At 37.3% G+C, this 16,406-nt stretch overlaps 1 protein-coding gene across 1 annotated transcript in view; it reads left to right on the top strand.

Annotated features, from left to right (window-relative positions):
• Positions 1–16,406, top strand: part of JAKMIP2 (janus kinase and microtubule interacting protein 2) — a 201,457-nt gene that overhangs the window by 155,045 nt on the left and 30,006 nt on the right. Inside the window, exons 9-17 of the mRNA XM_055430949.2 lie at positions 885–1,004; positions 2,233–2,361; positions 4,790–4,873; positions 5,549–5,611; positions 8,098–8,196; positions 9,389–9,487; positions 11,308–11,361; positions 12,397–12,462; positions 15,691–15,759. Of these exons, the coding sequence (XP_055286924.1) occupies positions 885–1,004; positions 2,233–2,361; positions 4,790–4,873; positions 5,549–5,611; positions 8,098–8,196; positions 9,389–9,487; positions 11,308–11,361; positions 12,397–12,462; positions 15,691–15,759 (783 nt within the window). The remainder of the gene's footprint in view (positions 1–884; positions 1,005–2,232; positions 2,362–4,789; positions 4,874–5,548; positions 5,612–8,097; positions 8,197–9,388; positions 9,488–11,307; positions 11,362–12,396; positions 12,463–15,690; positions 15,760–16,406) is intronic.

Genomic DNA, 16,406 nt, shown 5'->3' on the forward strand with positions numbered 1-16,406 from the left:
CATCCTATAATTGATTAAATTATATTTTCATTATTCACTTGGGAAATATTATTGATAATGCCAATTCTAATATCTGCATAGCCTCTTATAATCCACAAAGTTTTGCTATTTAATTTTTCATTTTGTTTGATTTTTTTAAACAATTGCCTCATTTAATAATGCACATTGAGGTACAAAAAAATGGGGGCTTGAATCTACTACTAGTGAAATGTACAAATGTTTCCTACTTTCTAGAAAGACAGAATAACAAGATGTATCCAAAGCCCAAATACGTGTTTATTTTTTTAATCATAAAGTCTTCTAAGAAAATTAATTATAGACTTTGCAAAATATATGTAGTAGATATTAATCACATTATTTATACCTTAAAAAATAAAAAATAGTAATTAAGTAAAAATTATAAAGCCACTTAAAATGATGCCATAGAATAGTAAAAATATGGGAAAATGTTTATAATGTTTAAAAACACAAAAAACAGTTGCCTCATTTGATTTGAATGTGGAATTAGATGATAGGATTTGATAATCCCCTTCCCATAGATACCTGAACTTTCAGAATTTCTTGATTATAACTTAAATACCCAACAGAATAAATCACATAAAATCAGCATGGTATAAATGTAACATAAGAGAGGATCCAAGATTTTTATGAAGAGAGCCAAATATTAATGAATATTCCTCCACAGTATCAGAAATGAAATAACATAGAAGAAACATTTATTGGAATTATTGTGTTCATGCCTAATATGTTTATTCTATCAAAGAAACATTAAAGGAGCTATGTGTTCTCTGTTCATTTGCATGTCTGCAGTTGACAGTGTGTTGGTAATGTGTTGACTTTCCCCACTTAGTTTTTTTGGTAAATGTGTACTGTCCCTCCATTAGAGGCCTGTTTTGGATCCATTTATTGGCTATGATGAGGATTCCATGGATTCAGAAACATCATCCATGGCCTCATTTAGAACAGACCGAACACCAGCTACTCCTGATGATGACTTGGATGAGGTAGGCTTTTTTACTTTTCTCATTTTTTCTGATATTGTCACATCTTTCCTTGAAGGGAGAGAAAAAGCATTTCATTTTTTATCTCCTTTATGAAAAGCACATAATCTCATAACAATGACCAGTTTTGAGATTTTGCCTGGCTTTGTCACCTCTTGGAAAAGAGCTTCACCTATGTTATGTAGCCTAGCCCTTGTAGAAACTTCTCTGAAGTTCAGCTCTGTAGCTTGAAGATTTTTTTCAAGATATATATAATTACTCTCCCAAATTCTTCATCCAGAGAAAGTGTGAACTAAATGACAAGCTTAGAAGAACAAGCTTTTTTTTCTGATTTATTTGTATTTATTTATTTTTTATTTAAACTTTTTTATATTGGGATATAGCTCATTAATAATGTCGTAATAGTTTTAGGTGGACAGCAAAGGGACTCAGCCATATATATATATATATATAAGTACCTGTTCTCCCCCAAACTCCTCTTCCATCCAGTCAGAGTTCTATGTGCTATATAGTAGGTCCCTGTTGGTTATCCATTTAAAACAGAGCAGTGTGTGCGTGAACATCCCAAACTCCCTAACTATTCCTTTCCCTCTCCCTTCCCTCGAACAACCATAAGAAGAACAAGCTTTTAAATTTAAGTCTAAGACACTTTGTTTAGCAAAGTGTGCTCTGTAGGCCACCTTCATCAGAACTATCTAGGGTGTTCAGTTACTGTGGAAATTCCTGGACCACACAACTCCTGACTCAGGATCTTGAGGGTGGAATCCCCAAACCTCTGATGATTGTGTTATGTTCTCAAGTTTGAGACCTAAGCTGTAAAACTGTGTTTTTGTAATTTACCTGGGGAAGAACTTGTTAGATATGAATATATTGCAAGGAACTGAGACTAAAATGCTGATTATCATCTCCTCAAATTTGCATCCAAAATCTGGGTATAAGTTATTATTGTTTGAGTCCAAAATTTTCTGTAATCCAATCCCAAATGGGCAATAATCAGAAATATATAAATAAGTAAATGCTTCTTCTATTAATAAAGACTTAAATATTTCTGCAATTTGCATCTTAAACGTGTTATAGTGTTTGTGCCTGTAACATTCTTTAAAATTAAGAATAAAATTACATAGAATCCAAAATCATGCAAACTTTTATTTCTCTTTAAACAGTTTACATGGACACAGGACGTGAACATAACATAATTATTTTTTGGCTTTTTTTTTTTTTTCACCTCAAGAGTTTGGCAGCTGAAGAATCTGAGCTAAGATTCCGACAATTAACAAAGGAATACCAGGCTCTCCAAAGAGCATATGCCCTCCTGCAGGAGCAGACGGGGGGCATCATTGATGCTGAGAGAGAAGCCAAGGTTAGTGCACCTCTGCGAGGCGCCCTGATTGGGCTTGCGACAGCCACAGACATAAAAGTATCAGAAGCGTAGCTCTCCTTGTACCCTTCTCTGCAACGCAGCTTTTGAACTGCTTTATCTTTTATGTCAACAAACGTTGGGTCTAGAGACATTAGAACCAGCTTAGATCAATACTTTTGTTCCTTTAAAGACAGTTGAGTGCCTCGTTCTCATTTATGCTATTTGAAAGCTTACATGTTCAAAGTTAGACAATGTTGAATTTTGATAATCCATTTTTTTTTTTAGTTGCTTGCTTGGAAAAAAAAAAAAACAACTCATCTTTCAAAAGCAGTGGTTAGCCAGTTCCTTTTCTTAGTTCATAAGTGCCCAGCATTACACTGACAACTTACTGAGAATTATCACTGATAATACCTCACTTAACCCTTGTGCCAGCCCTCTGAGGTAGGTATTTTATAAAAGAGGAATTTGTGGCTCAGAGAGGTTAATTGAATTGCTCAAGATCACACAGCTAATAAATGGAAAACTGTTGATTCCAAGTCATATTTTACTAGGTCAGTTATTTTTTCCCATTATCTTGAAACTGCCTCACATAAGTCTATTTAAAAAAAAACAACACACAGTACTAATACTTGACATTTACTGAGTCCATGCTGTATTTCAAGCATTGTTCTGAGTATTTTATACACATTATCCTATATAATCCTAAAACAACTCTATAAGTTAGATGCTATTATTAACTCCTTTCTGGAGGGAAGGAAATGGTAGCTTAGTAGAAGTTAAATGTAGCTTAGTTATGTTAAAGCCAGGATATGTAGCTTATAGGAAAGCTAGAATACGAACCTAATCCTCCTGAGTTCAATCATCACCACCATGCCATAACTGCCTCATATGTTAGTTTACATGGGTCAAAATTGAATGTGACCATCCAGTGGTTTTATCTTAGTTCCTTATTAGAAGGCCTACAGTGTACTGAGGAGTGTTGTAGGAACTATGTTAAGTCAGTTAGTGGGAAAGAGTAGATATTATAACTATATGTGTTTCAATGGTAGCATTCATACATACATACGTGCACATACACATACCTAAAAGAGCAAACTTTTTTTAAAAAAACCCATGGTGAGTTGAAATAAACAGATAAGCAGTCATTAGGAAAGGATGTGTGGGTGTTTTCATGTCTATGCCCTAATAGTATAAGAGTTGTGGATTCTTTTATCAGTATTTACTACCCATTCTTATGAGCATAGGACTGGTCAATGAAAATAATAGCATATGCCTTGTTTCCTGGAGAGGTGATGATATAGAAACCAGTTCTCTCTCTAGTCTCACTTTCCCATCAAATACAGGTTTAGAAATGTTTATGGCCATTAAAGTAAGAAAACTTACTATTCTGAGCAAAATAGTCTAAAACAAATCAACATGTGGGAAAAAGAGTAATAAATTCAAAGAAAATAGAAATACAAAAATAGTTAATATAGATGAAAAAGTTAGTGAAAACAGAAGACAGTCGTTTCAATACAAGAAATAGGTTAAAGTTAACATAATTACTAGTTAAAATAATTCATTCAAAGTTAAAATAATTCTTAGCAAGCTAAGTTTGAAATTTTTAACCTGATAAAGGTAAATATAATATTTAACAGTTCAAAGAAATATTCTCCTCACGGTGAACAATAAAATAATCCTTACCATCGCTGATTTTGTTCAACTTTGTACCAAAGAACCTATCCAGATCATAAGACAACGAAAAAAAAAAAAATATGTGTATGGCCAGAAAATATAAACAGATAATAGGGTCATATAGACAGAGAATAGAAGAGAATCTAAAAAATAACTACACTAAATGAAATAAGGTCATTCCATACAAATCAGTGTCCCAAACTGCTGGTGTGCATGCATATGCGCACACACATCACATACACATAAACACACACAAAGCACGTGATAGATACATATATAAATAAATACTTACACAGATTTGGATTTAGACTTACATATAAGGCACAAAATTGGCTTTGAAAGAATGGCTTTGAGAGGTTTTAGATAGGCAAACGGGAGAAGACTTTCCAGAAGGGCACTTGTTCAAAGAAAGAAAGAAATGGAGAGGTTCAAGGCGTATTCAGGAAACAAGGAGATCACTAGGCGGTAAGGAGTGGACCCTGCGTTGATGAATGGTGGGGAAAGATTGGAAATCTAAGACCAGTTCTTAAATCCCAAACTAAAGTTTGAATTTTAACCTGATGGTAAAGGGAGCCACTGAAAGTTACATGCAGAGAATTCAGAGTGTAAAAATAGATTTAAAAGTTTCCTCAGTGGTAGAAAATTATTTTTTCTTCTGTCTCACTTGTTGAGTTCTAATCAGGGAACATGGTGGGAAGAAAAAATGTAGAACTATCATTTTACTTACCGAATTCTGGAATTTTGATTTCGCTAGGCTCAAGAACAACTCCAGGCCGAGGTGCTAAGGTATAAAGCCAAAATAGAAGATCTGGAAGCGACTCTGGCTCAGAAAGGGCAGGTAGGCATTTGGTTGCTCGCACTTCTGCAGATGCAGACGATTCAATCTGACCTTCCACTAGATCACCCTGTGCCCTTTCAGGACACGGCTTGGCTCTCCACAGTGATCTTCTCAAACAGTGTCCGAATGTTGAGCTCTCTGTTTCTGTCCCTGGTGTTTTGCTGGCCAGAGCGTGAACCCAGCTACAAGAGCGAATTAGGCTGGGCAAGAGAGAGAATGCCCAAGGAAGAGGAGCACTGCACACTTAGCCTAGAGTGATCATAAACTGCTAAGACCAAGACCCACCCCTCAAGCTGCGTTCTTTGCCTCTTTGCTACATTGATGGTTCTGCATTTTAATGTTTTCCATCCATATGTACGAGCCTGTGTGCATTCTGACCCCTTTCACTTTTTGCCTGTGTGGTCACTTCTGAGTCCCCAGAAGGCTGGTCCTGGATTATTCAGACTAAAAAAGATAGGGTTAGCGAGTGACAATGAAAAGGGGGTTAAATTTTCCTGGCAACTTTGGCCCCAACATCTTAGAATGAGGAGCTGGCTGGGGTGAGTGACATTTACCAGTCGCTGGCAGGCAAACAAACCGGGTGGAGAGAAGACAGCTCTGGCAAAGTGGTTTGACGACACATGCTCTTTCATGCCACTCTGAAATGCTGACTGCGCAATATTCTTTGTCAAACAGGATTCACACTGGGTAGAAGATAAACAACTTTTCATTAAGAGAAACCAGGAGCTTTTAGAAAAGGTATGTGGGGCGCAACACCCTAATGGGGCAGAGGAGAGACTGATGAGAGATCCAGGAGCAGCAGGGGGTCCTCTCAGGAGTGGCACAGGGGCTAGGGGACGGGGAGGCTTTTCCGGCTGTGCTCCCCTCTGCTGCGTGCCCAACCGCATCTCTGTCACTGCCATCACCATCAGTTGAGTGGCCTGTGGTGTGCATGGCTCTGTGCTGGGCATTGTGCCGACTTGAAAGATGTGATCCCTGAAACCTATTGATTTGTTGCATATATATATACTGTATATTTACTGTACATATATATATACCCATACACATCCTATGTGGTTGTCCATCTACAAGAACACTTATGAATAGGACTGATGCTTTTGTACAAGGAAGTGACTCCAAGACACACTGCAACCTAGCATTGACTGGGGTTCTCACTGTTAATTTTTTGCTAATCTTGGCTGCTTATTTATGTATTTAGTTTATGAAAGAATGTTTCAAAAGATACATCCAAAACACAAAGGAGCATGTCCCAGAGGTTGTTCAACAAATCAAGATACAGAGACATGGTTTTGGCCCAATAGATAGAATTAATTTGGGTTAGCTGAACGTAGGCATTTGATTTGGGGCAGTGAAATACAACAGAGATCATTTTACATTCAAACATGGCTTTTCCTTTGGTATTAACATTTGCCTTTAATTACGTGAAATGATTACAAAATAATCTTATGTTATTCTTGACAAAAAGAGAAAGACCATGTGAGTAAGGGAAATAATTCTGAAGGGTGACTCAGAGTTATGTAAAAATTATTTTAGAATTGTTTCTACCAATATTCACTGGCCTTGACAAGTAATACGAATGAACTGCAACACCCTGGTAAGCATGGAAAGGGAAAGAAGATGATCGTCCTCCCTTTCCACTGGTCGTGTCTCACTTTCTGCATGATGAGAGACAGAGCTGATGTATAGAAGCAGGGTAGGTATTCCAGGATTGAGGACTGGTACTCTCAGAAAGGTTAATGATCCCTGTAAAGAAACTTTATGGACACTGGCCCTAGTTTTTGAATTGCAGCCACCTGTGAACCATTAATATGATGGCTAGTGCTAAGCACCAGACCCAGGAATCTCCCCAAATATCCCATCTCTGATCTCAATCCAAGATTCTAGGAAATAGTAGACTTATAAAAACTTTTGAACGTTTACTAAACCACAAAAATCTAGTGTAAAAATCTTGGTTGACTACATAAATTAATGTCATGTAGTATCTCACTTCCCCCTATATTTGTATTTTTATATCAGGAGGCTAAGTGAACAGAGAATTTGAGTAGTCTCCGAGATGCCCAGTAATAAGTGTTATCACACTGTTTATCATCTAAAAAAAATAATTCCCATTATGTCTCTATCTGATTTCCTTTGGTCTATAAAGGGAATTTCTGAGCTCAGCCTTCTAAGAGTAAAAGAAACCCAAAGCGATAATTAAACATTCTACTTCAAATGTTTACACTTGAGAAAGTAAGATTTACTCTAGATTAAAAAGCCCTTGATTTTTTATTTATAAATTCAAGATTTTAAACAGTTACTGTCCAGAAGGCCCACTCACACAGCTAATATTGAAGGCAACACCAAACTGATTGCAGATCATGGAAATGTTCTGATGCCTTGTGGACATGGGTTCTGTGTATATATACAGTATATATATATAGGGCAAGGCAGGTTTGTACACAACTAACTTACTAGCATACTTCATCAGGTTATACTAGACAACCTGCAAGAAAACCCTATGGGAAAACAGAAAGGAGAGGTGTCATTTTGGATTGAGGAGCCAGGGGAAGCCTCTTATGGTAGGAGATGTCATAAAGTGTAGGATTTCCTCACATAGAAAAGGAAATGGAAGAGCCCTTTTCAGGCCAAGATGAGCCAACAGAGCTCCTGGAGTAATCAGAATATAGGGTGGATCTGGGTTTCTAGATCCAAGTGCATGTGATTGCATGTGAGTGAGTGTGTGTATGTATGTAGACATGACAGTGATAACACCTAAATATGATGAGCAGATTATTAAAGTTTTTTATTTCCATATTGAGACTTTGACTTTATTCTGAAGGTAACCAGAATTCAAGAAAGTTTTGTGTAGGATCAGAGCTGTTTTATAAAAAATATTTCTTCAGCAACTTGTAACTCCGGAAATAAGAGGTGTCAGTCTCCTTTGTTTGCACCATATAATCTAGTTCTTGGACACTGTCTCTGACCACATGGGACAGATTCATTTTTCACAGGGTCCCTAGACCTGATCTCAATGAATGGAGTATCCTCCAGCATTTTCCTCTATGACCCAAACAATTCAACAAAGGATAACTAGGAGGAAAGCCAATGTACATGTACTTGGGACTTTTTCTTCATGATCTGGATGATTTATTCACTGAGTAAATGAATGTTGTTCCATGCTTGCTTTGCAAAGTTGTAGATGCCTTTTTGCAGTGTCCACCTAACTTGAGGATTTACTTTATTAGATAGAAAAACAAGAGGCAGAAAATCACCGGCTCCAACAGGAACTACAGGATGCCAGAGACCAGAATGAGCTGCTGGAGTTTCGAAACCTAGAACTAGAAGTAAGGAAATGATGATGATGATAAAAATAATCATAACAATTAACATACACTGATCCCACTCTATGTGTAAGGTGCTGAATTAAGCATTTCATATATACACAGTCACTGGACCTCACAGCCACAACCAAGATTTGATTGATGAGGCAACTGAGGTTAATTAACTTGTCCAACTCCTGTGACTAGTCAGTGGTGAAGCATTGATGCAACTCAGAATTGTCTGCTCAGATACTGTACTTTACAACATGGTTGCCTTTATGAACATGACTAATGAATAATTTTTAAATAGTCTAAGTAGATTTCAAACTTCATAAATATTTCATTTCTTTTACATAATCATTTCCATCCTCCATTGAATTCTGACTCAGAAAAATTTCTTTTATATATATCAAATTATATTTCAAAATGTACTATATACAAAAGTATTTTATTGTTAGACTTTTGAATTTGTAAGTAAACTTTTTATTCTGTAATGCATTATACAAAGGCTAAGAAGCAAGGTAATTTGTTTTAGGAAATACTCTGGTTAGCCTAAGTTTCAGAGTCTATATTTTTAAAGTAAAACATAATCAAATCAGATTCTGATTGTATCATGCAGAATCTGGCTTAGGGTCTGGTTGAAGTATGCTGATATGTAAAGGATAAGAAAATTTCCCATTTGATTTCTTTGTTATTTTGCCAGCAATTTCTTCTTGAATATATTTCACATTAGGTTTGAATAATATCAGACATTAGGTTTGAATAGAGTTTGCAGTTGGTATGCTTCAGTGAAGAAGTAAGTCATTTTGGTAGCCCACTTATCTTACTCATCGAGCTTGAGTGAATTGAATATGCGAAAGGCCCTGAGCCGCCATAAAGCTTCATAGTCAGAAGAAGATTCTTTGTGACACCTGAAAGCTCTAAATATTCATACAGTTTAAAATGGAACTCCACTTCCCACATTTCAAAAGTTTGCAAACCTGGATGACACGGTGATAAATTCTTCCCCTTTAACTCTCAGTTGACTAATCAGTTCTTTTCCATTACATTCAAGCATGAACATCTTGAGTTCAATTTCCTTTTCTTTTTTTTCAAATGGCATATTGATAAACTGCTGAAATAGCATAGATAACACAGACAACTGGTTTAGTGATTAATCAGTTGTTGCTTTTTTTTTTTTTCCTCAATTCCTATATATTCTTCACTGTATTTCAAGGAAAGAGAGAGACGATCCCCTCCATTTAATCTGCAAATTCACCCATTCTCAGATGGTGTGAGTGCTCTCCAGATCTACTGTATGAAAGAAGGTGTCAAGGTAGGCAGATGTTTCCTTGTGTGTGTTGTAGACGGTAGGAAGAGCTGGGAATTGGAAAAGGGGAGGTTGCTGGTCACCATTTGGTCTTTCAGTCACTGGGTGTCATTTTGATACAAACCATGTAGGAACTGAAAATGGTCACATCTATGGGAGAATTACACACAAATAAATGTGTGACAGATATATGAATGGTAACAGCAAAAAAAAAAATAGGAAGCAATGATTATTTAAAAAAGAGTGATACCGAATCAAAATATGTGTAAAGATTATTACCCTTGATTATCTAGAGGAAATATTAAATAAATTCAGTACTTAAAGAAACATACTTCAAGGATGCCAGATAAAAAGGTATTTGTTGTGCTGTTCTGATGGCTGTGGAATTCATCATCTTGGAATTTCAGTGTTAGAAGAAATCTAGAAATAATCTCACAACCATCTCTTTTGTTGTGAGTGCTTTAGGTAGGATTTTCCTTTTGGGCTTCCATGGTGGCTCAGACAGTAAAGAATGTGCCTGCAATGCAGGAGACCCAGGTTTGATCCCTTGGTGGGAAGATCCCCCAGGGGAATGAACTACCCACCAGTATTCTTGCCTGGGAAATACCACTGACAGAGGAGCCTGGCGACCCCCATGGCGGGTCGCAAAGAGTCGACATGACTGAGCAACTGACACACTCCCTTTGGAAGGCTTTCGGGATTATAACATGTTGTTCACTTAGACATAGTATATAATTTTATCTTTAGTGACATTGGAATACATTTTAAACGTTAAGGTCTAGTGGAAGTGGCTCTCTCCTGGAAAATATATTGTCCTTGCATGTGACAAAATCACATAGCAACTGTCTGTTCCAGATGTAAGGCTAGGAATCCTCCTGCTCGTGCCTTCTGCATGTCCCCTCCTGCTCCCACTCTGACTGCCAAATATACCTGCTTTAGTTGCCTTCTCTTTACCTCTGAGACTGAGCTGCTGCTGCTAAGTCGCTTCAGTCGTGTCCAACTCTGTGCGACCGCATAGACGGCAGTCCACCAGACTCCTCTGTCCCTGGGATTCTCCAGGCAAGAACACTGGAGTGGGTTGCCATTTCCTTCTCCAATGCATGAAAGTGAAAAGTGAAAGTGAAGTCGCTCAGTCATGTCCGACTTTTCAAGACCCCATGGACTGCAGCCCACCAGGCTCCTCCACCCGTGGGATTTTCCAGGCAAGAGTACTGGAGTGGGGTGCCATTGCCTTCTGCGTTAAATGGTGCACTTGCTTCAAACTGACTGGGGTGGGGTGATATAATAAAAATAAACTGTTTTCCATAAATGGAATTAATACTAAATACCAAAAAAATGAAACTGCACTATAGTTTCCTATGCAGCTGTCAAAATCTCAACCAGGTCAGATCCCATTAATTAGAGTGAAATTGGCTGGTTATTTAAATTTATTACTGCCACTTTTCTTTATACTTGAAATCTACCACAGTCGGAACAAATTTTCAATAATCATGAGAAAAAAATTTACTGAGAAAATTTTGAGTTCTTACACATCCTAGACCGTTTTGTATACAGTCTCTTTATCCTCAAGTCAGCCAGTGAAGGAGGTATTTATTGTCTCCATTTTGCAATTGGCGAAACTGAAAATGCATTGTTAAGGAGTTTAGCCAGGTTCACACAGCTCATAAGAAGCAGGGTGGAAATGTAAAACCAGTTGTGACTGATTGAAAACAGCTCAAGGAGGTACAGATCTTAAAATGTCCTCTCCCATTTAAGGTTAGGGTGCTGATAGAATGGATAAGCCACTCTTGTGCCTTTGACTTGAATGCAACTCCTTGATTTTGCAGGATGTGAATATCCCTGATCTCATAAAGCAGCTTGATATCTTGGGTGATAATGGGGTAAGTAATGAGTAAACTGCAGTAGAAATATGAATTTGTCTAAAGAGAAGCAAGAAATACTTGCCAATGCATCATGCGTAAAATAAGAGCAAGTGAAGAGAACTCTATTCAGTAATTTGTAATAACCTAAAATGGAAAAGAATCTGAAAAAGAATATATACGTGTATAACTAAATCACTGTGCCATGCACCTGAAACTAACACAACATTGTAAATCAACTGAAATACATACATACTCACATACATACCTAAATTGAGAAAAACTTAAAAAAAAAATAATGACAAATGAGACTCCAGGTTCACCTAAGCTTACAAATTCCAGAAGAGAATCAACAGTTTATCAGGCCACTCGTTTAAGGGTTATAAGGGTCTCTGCAAGGTAGTGACAGAAGTGGGAACGCAGAAGGTGCTTTACTTGGGCAGGTTTCAGGTTGGCATGCCGGTGATTAAAGCTAATTACCTTCTAACTGTTGCTGGGAGGCATCCAGCATAAAATTAATCAGTCATGCAGTTGCAAATACTGCTAAATAGTAGGGTTGGTGGCAGCCCCATAAAAATGGACTAAGTAACTATAATCCTTTTCCTTTCTAAAACGCCTTCCTGACAGGGTCAGGGCATATTAATTCAGTGGGAGGATCATTCATTGAGATACTCGATGAATGACGCATGTAGGTTGAAATAGTCATGCTATTTTCTCCCTTGATAAACTATCAAAGCAGAGAACAAAATGAATTAAATCATATCAAACTGCTATGAAGAGATTACTTTTTAATCATTTTGGTTTCTGCTTTTCTGACTGTTAATGAAGTATGTTTTCAGTGAAACAAAATCAGAGATATAAAAGCATCACATTTAATGTACTTTTTACAGGTTTTGAATGAACTCTTTGTTAGGAATTCTTACTAAATAGAATAAACTGTTTGTGAATGTTCCATGCATGCATATGTGGCAGGCAAGTTAGGTAGTATTTTCTAACAGTGTAAATGTCAAAAGTGTATTCAGCTTATTTTCTTTCTCTCCCACTCACCCCGCACAGAATTTAAGAAATGAAGAGCAAGTGGCTATAATTCAGGCCAGCACTGTGCTGTCCCTGGCAGAAAAGGTAATAAATTGTACTAACATTCAAATCATCTCAGTGTCTGACTTAACACCTGGGGTTGAAGGACATTCTCTTTGCACCTGATTTTGCATTATTGAATACCTAATAAATATTTTATAACCCAGCTAGATTGAGAATATACAAAATAAGAGTCTACACACTGATTTGGGGTAGGTACTTTGAAGCCTCTTAACACATCTTAATACATATACTTATGTAAAAATGCAAAACCTGGATTACATTACTGAAGCCATTGTTTTACCAAGCTGGGAAACCAATAAGGAAGAAGTTTTCATTAAGAGGTGGAAAATTGGAGCAGCATGGCTCTTTCTACGGGTTTTTCCTTGGATGTGTACATAACCAGTTGTTCCAACTGATTTTGTAACTCCCTGATTTTGGTGGCTCCCTGCAGCCTCATTCAGAAAACTTGGGGACTGTCAAAAGGCCAACGCTGAGTGTTCTCTCGCCCCCTTGTGTTTAAATCTGGTAAATGCAAGGGAGAGAAAAAAGGAAAGAGCCAAGTGAAGAAGCCTGGTAACTGGCTGTATTCTGGGTGCCTTGAAAATTGGCACATAGTTAACTGGTGCACACAGCTGGATAAAGGGAGAACTGTATTATAAGATCCTTGAGATTTTTTTTTTTAATTTCATAAATGCATAAAAATCATGTTGTAAATTAAATGAAACCGTAAGCAAGCATTTACCTTGCTCCAATCTAGTTTAGTTACTCAAACAAAATAATCACATCAAGAAAAAAATGGCAGAAGTAGAAAGATTTCTATAACATAAAAAGGTACTTAAGAAATATTGAAACGATCCTTTTTTACATCTTGATTCAAGCAAACCAAGTGTGAAAAAAGGAACATTTTGCTGACAACTAGGGAAGTTTTAATAAGGACCAGGTATCAGATGATAAAAGGAATTAATGTTAAGTTTGCAGTGTGGAAATGGCCTTGTGGTTGTGTTCTCTTTTAAGACCTGAAGTATTAGAGATACATCCTGAAGTATTTCATGGGAAATATCTGGAATTTGTTCTTTAACTCTTTCTACCTATAGATATTTCTACCCCTTGGTCCTTTACACCATTGCTTTTGTCAAGATTTCCCTTCTTCCCTTTTTTACCTTTGTCTGGCTAAATATTAATCGTCAGACCCTCGCATACATGGGGAAGCCTTCCTACTCACCCAAGTCTAGTTAGCTCTTCTTTCTCTGTGTTCCTACAGTGACCTGTGCTTCTGTTACCCTGGATTTTAACAACTATAACACAAACACCTTTTTCTTTTTTTTAATTTATGCTGTTGTTCACTAGATTATGAGTTCCATGAGGGCAACTCTAGATTCTGTTTTTCACTCTTTGTTTTCCTAGTTTTCCAGCCCAGCATATTTAGTAAGAGATCAATCAGCATTTACCGAATGAGTGAATTCATGCAGACACTGTTCCAGTGATACAGTAATAAAGAAAACACAGTCTTACCACCAGTTCTGCTACATTTATTTGGCAGTGATAGCCAGAGCATCTCATCCAGTTGGGGTCGTAAAGGGCTTTTCTTTATTGCAAGAAAAGTCACTTCAGTTTAGGACTGCAAAGAAAACTTGGGGAAGTTTCTATGAAAGGCAGAAACACTTCATTTGACAGTTCTCTTAGAAACATGATGTACTAGAGAATTTGTTCCTCAGTGGTAAGTGGGGCAGCAAGCCAGAGGAAGCATTTTAGTAAAACTGGGTGGTACACAATTGCAATATGAGGCTGTGTACAAGAAACCCGTGACTTTGGACTGAAATTTGTTTCATGAGGGAAGTTCTGTGTATGTTCAAGAGCTGAGAGACTAGAATTTCTCCAGTCTCCATGTCTTTTTGTATTTCCCGCATGTTCCTTACAGTCAAACAGCTGTTAGTGGCAGCCCCTTGTGAATATCAAGGCTTTAATATATAGAAAAATGTTCAGTACACCGCATAATTTATCACAAACAAACCAAGAAAAAATAGCTAGTAGTGAGGCAAATTTCTAACAGTGCAGAAGTATAAAAATGAATGTTAACCAAAAATCTAGAATCCTGTTGAGTAGCTAGTAGATGCAATACATTGTGAGTAGGGCCTTAGGTTAATTACCTTCTTTACTTTTCACATTATTATTAATCCCATTTCACAGATAAGAAAGTTGAGACTTAGAGTAACCAGTTAATGTTTCAAACCTACACAACTGTGAAAAGCTAAGATTGGGATTAGACCCAAGGTAGCTGGGAAAGATTGAAGGCAGGAGAAGAAAGGGACGACAGAGAATGAGATGGTTAGATGGCATCACCAACTCAATGGACATGAGTTTGAGCAAACTCCCAGGAGATGGTGAAGGACAGGGAGGCTCAGCAGTTCATGGGGTTGCAAAGAGTCTGTCATGACTTAGCGACTGAGCAACAATGAAGTTGACCTCTAGGACCCACACACTTAACTATTTTGCCCGGTTGCCTCCCTGGGGGATAAGCTGTTGGTTAACTTCGTAAAGACCCATTATAATAATTTATTCTCTGGAACCATATATGTGGTAGGCTCACACTATATTATTCGAAATCTGAATTTATTAGGGTGTTGATCAGTGCTAATATTAATGCCATCTAATGTTTATGTTCTAATAGTTAGAACAATATATTCTAAGTATTAAGAAAGTAAATTCTCTGTGTGATTTAAAATGTGTCTCTACTCAACAAAATGATTCTTCAACATGTAGCTGTGATCAGTTTCATATACTGAAAAACTGCCATTTCTCTATCTCACCTGTTGCTCTTTCTTTTTGCTCCCCCAGTCGTGGAGAATTAGGCATACCTTCAGCTTGGAACTAGCCCCTCACTTTTGCCTGGTCATCTCTGACTCATTTTTTACACTTCAATGCAATGTCACTTCCAAGAAAGCCTCTCATGGCACCCTCCAATGAGGGCAAATTATGTGTTTCTTATTCACCCTCACATCCCTGGTACCTAGCACATTGCCTGACACACGGTAGATAACAACGAAGGCATTTGTTGAATGAATAGTGAATTAATGAATGAGTAGAAAGTTATAAACTTGCTTCTGAGCTAAGAGGTAAAATGCACCAAGATAAAATGCACTTAGACTAAGAACTGAAGTTCTTTCTTAGTCTACTTTCTGAGATAGCAGAAAAGACAGCAGATCAGGAGATAGTACCATCTAGACCACATCCAGCAGTCATGTCAAACCCTGTGTCTGCTTTACTCCATAGTGGATCCAGCAAATTGAAGGAGCAGAGGCTGCCCTGCACCAGAAAATGATGGAATTGGAAAGTGACATGGTGAGTAAAGATGAGGTATCATAAAAACAAAGAGAAATTGAAATACCCCCCAATTTCAAGTTATATTCTCTAAAAATGTCACATTGTAATTGTGTAGTATTTCCAAACCTAATGCTGAAGAAAATCCAGTTAGATGTTTTTTTTCTTAGGCTAAATAATTTTTCTACCATATATAATTATAGTAAACATTACAGCCATGATGGGTATGACTTTGGTATTAAAAATCTCCAAGCCATCTCACTCCTGTTAAGATGACTGCTACTAAAAACAAAACAAAATAGTAACATACAGTCATGAAGAAGTGGAGAAATTGGAACCCTGTGCAATATCGCTGGGAGTATAAAATGGTACAGCTGCTATGAAAGGCAGTATGCTTAGTGATTGCTCAAAATATTCAAAATAGGATTACCACGTGATATAGCAACACCACTTCTGGGTATATACCCATAATAATTGAAAGTGGGCTCTTGAAGAGATTTTTGTATAGCTGTGTTCAAAGCAGCATTAGTCACTATAACTTAAAATGGAAGCAACCCAAGTGTCTGTATCAATGGGTGAATGGATAAGCAGAATGTGGTATATACACCCATGGAATACTATCCAGCCTTTGAAAAGGAAGGACGTTCTCCTACACACTACAGCATGAC

The sequence above is a fragment of the Moschus berezovskii genome, chromosome 8, assembly GCF_049115385.1.
Source record: "Moschus berezovskii isolate FMDL1 chromosome 8, NW_MosBer_1.0, whole genome shotgun sequence".
Classification (NCBI taxonomy): Eukaryota; Metazoa; Chordata; class Mammalia; order Artiodactyla; family Moschidae; genus Moschus; species Moschus berezovskii.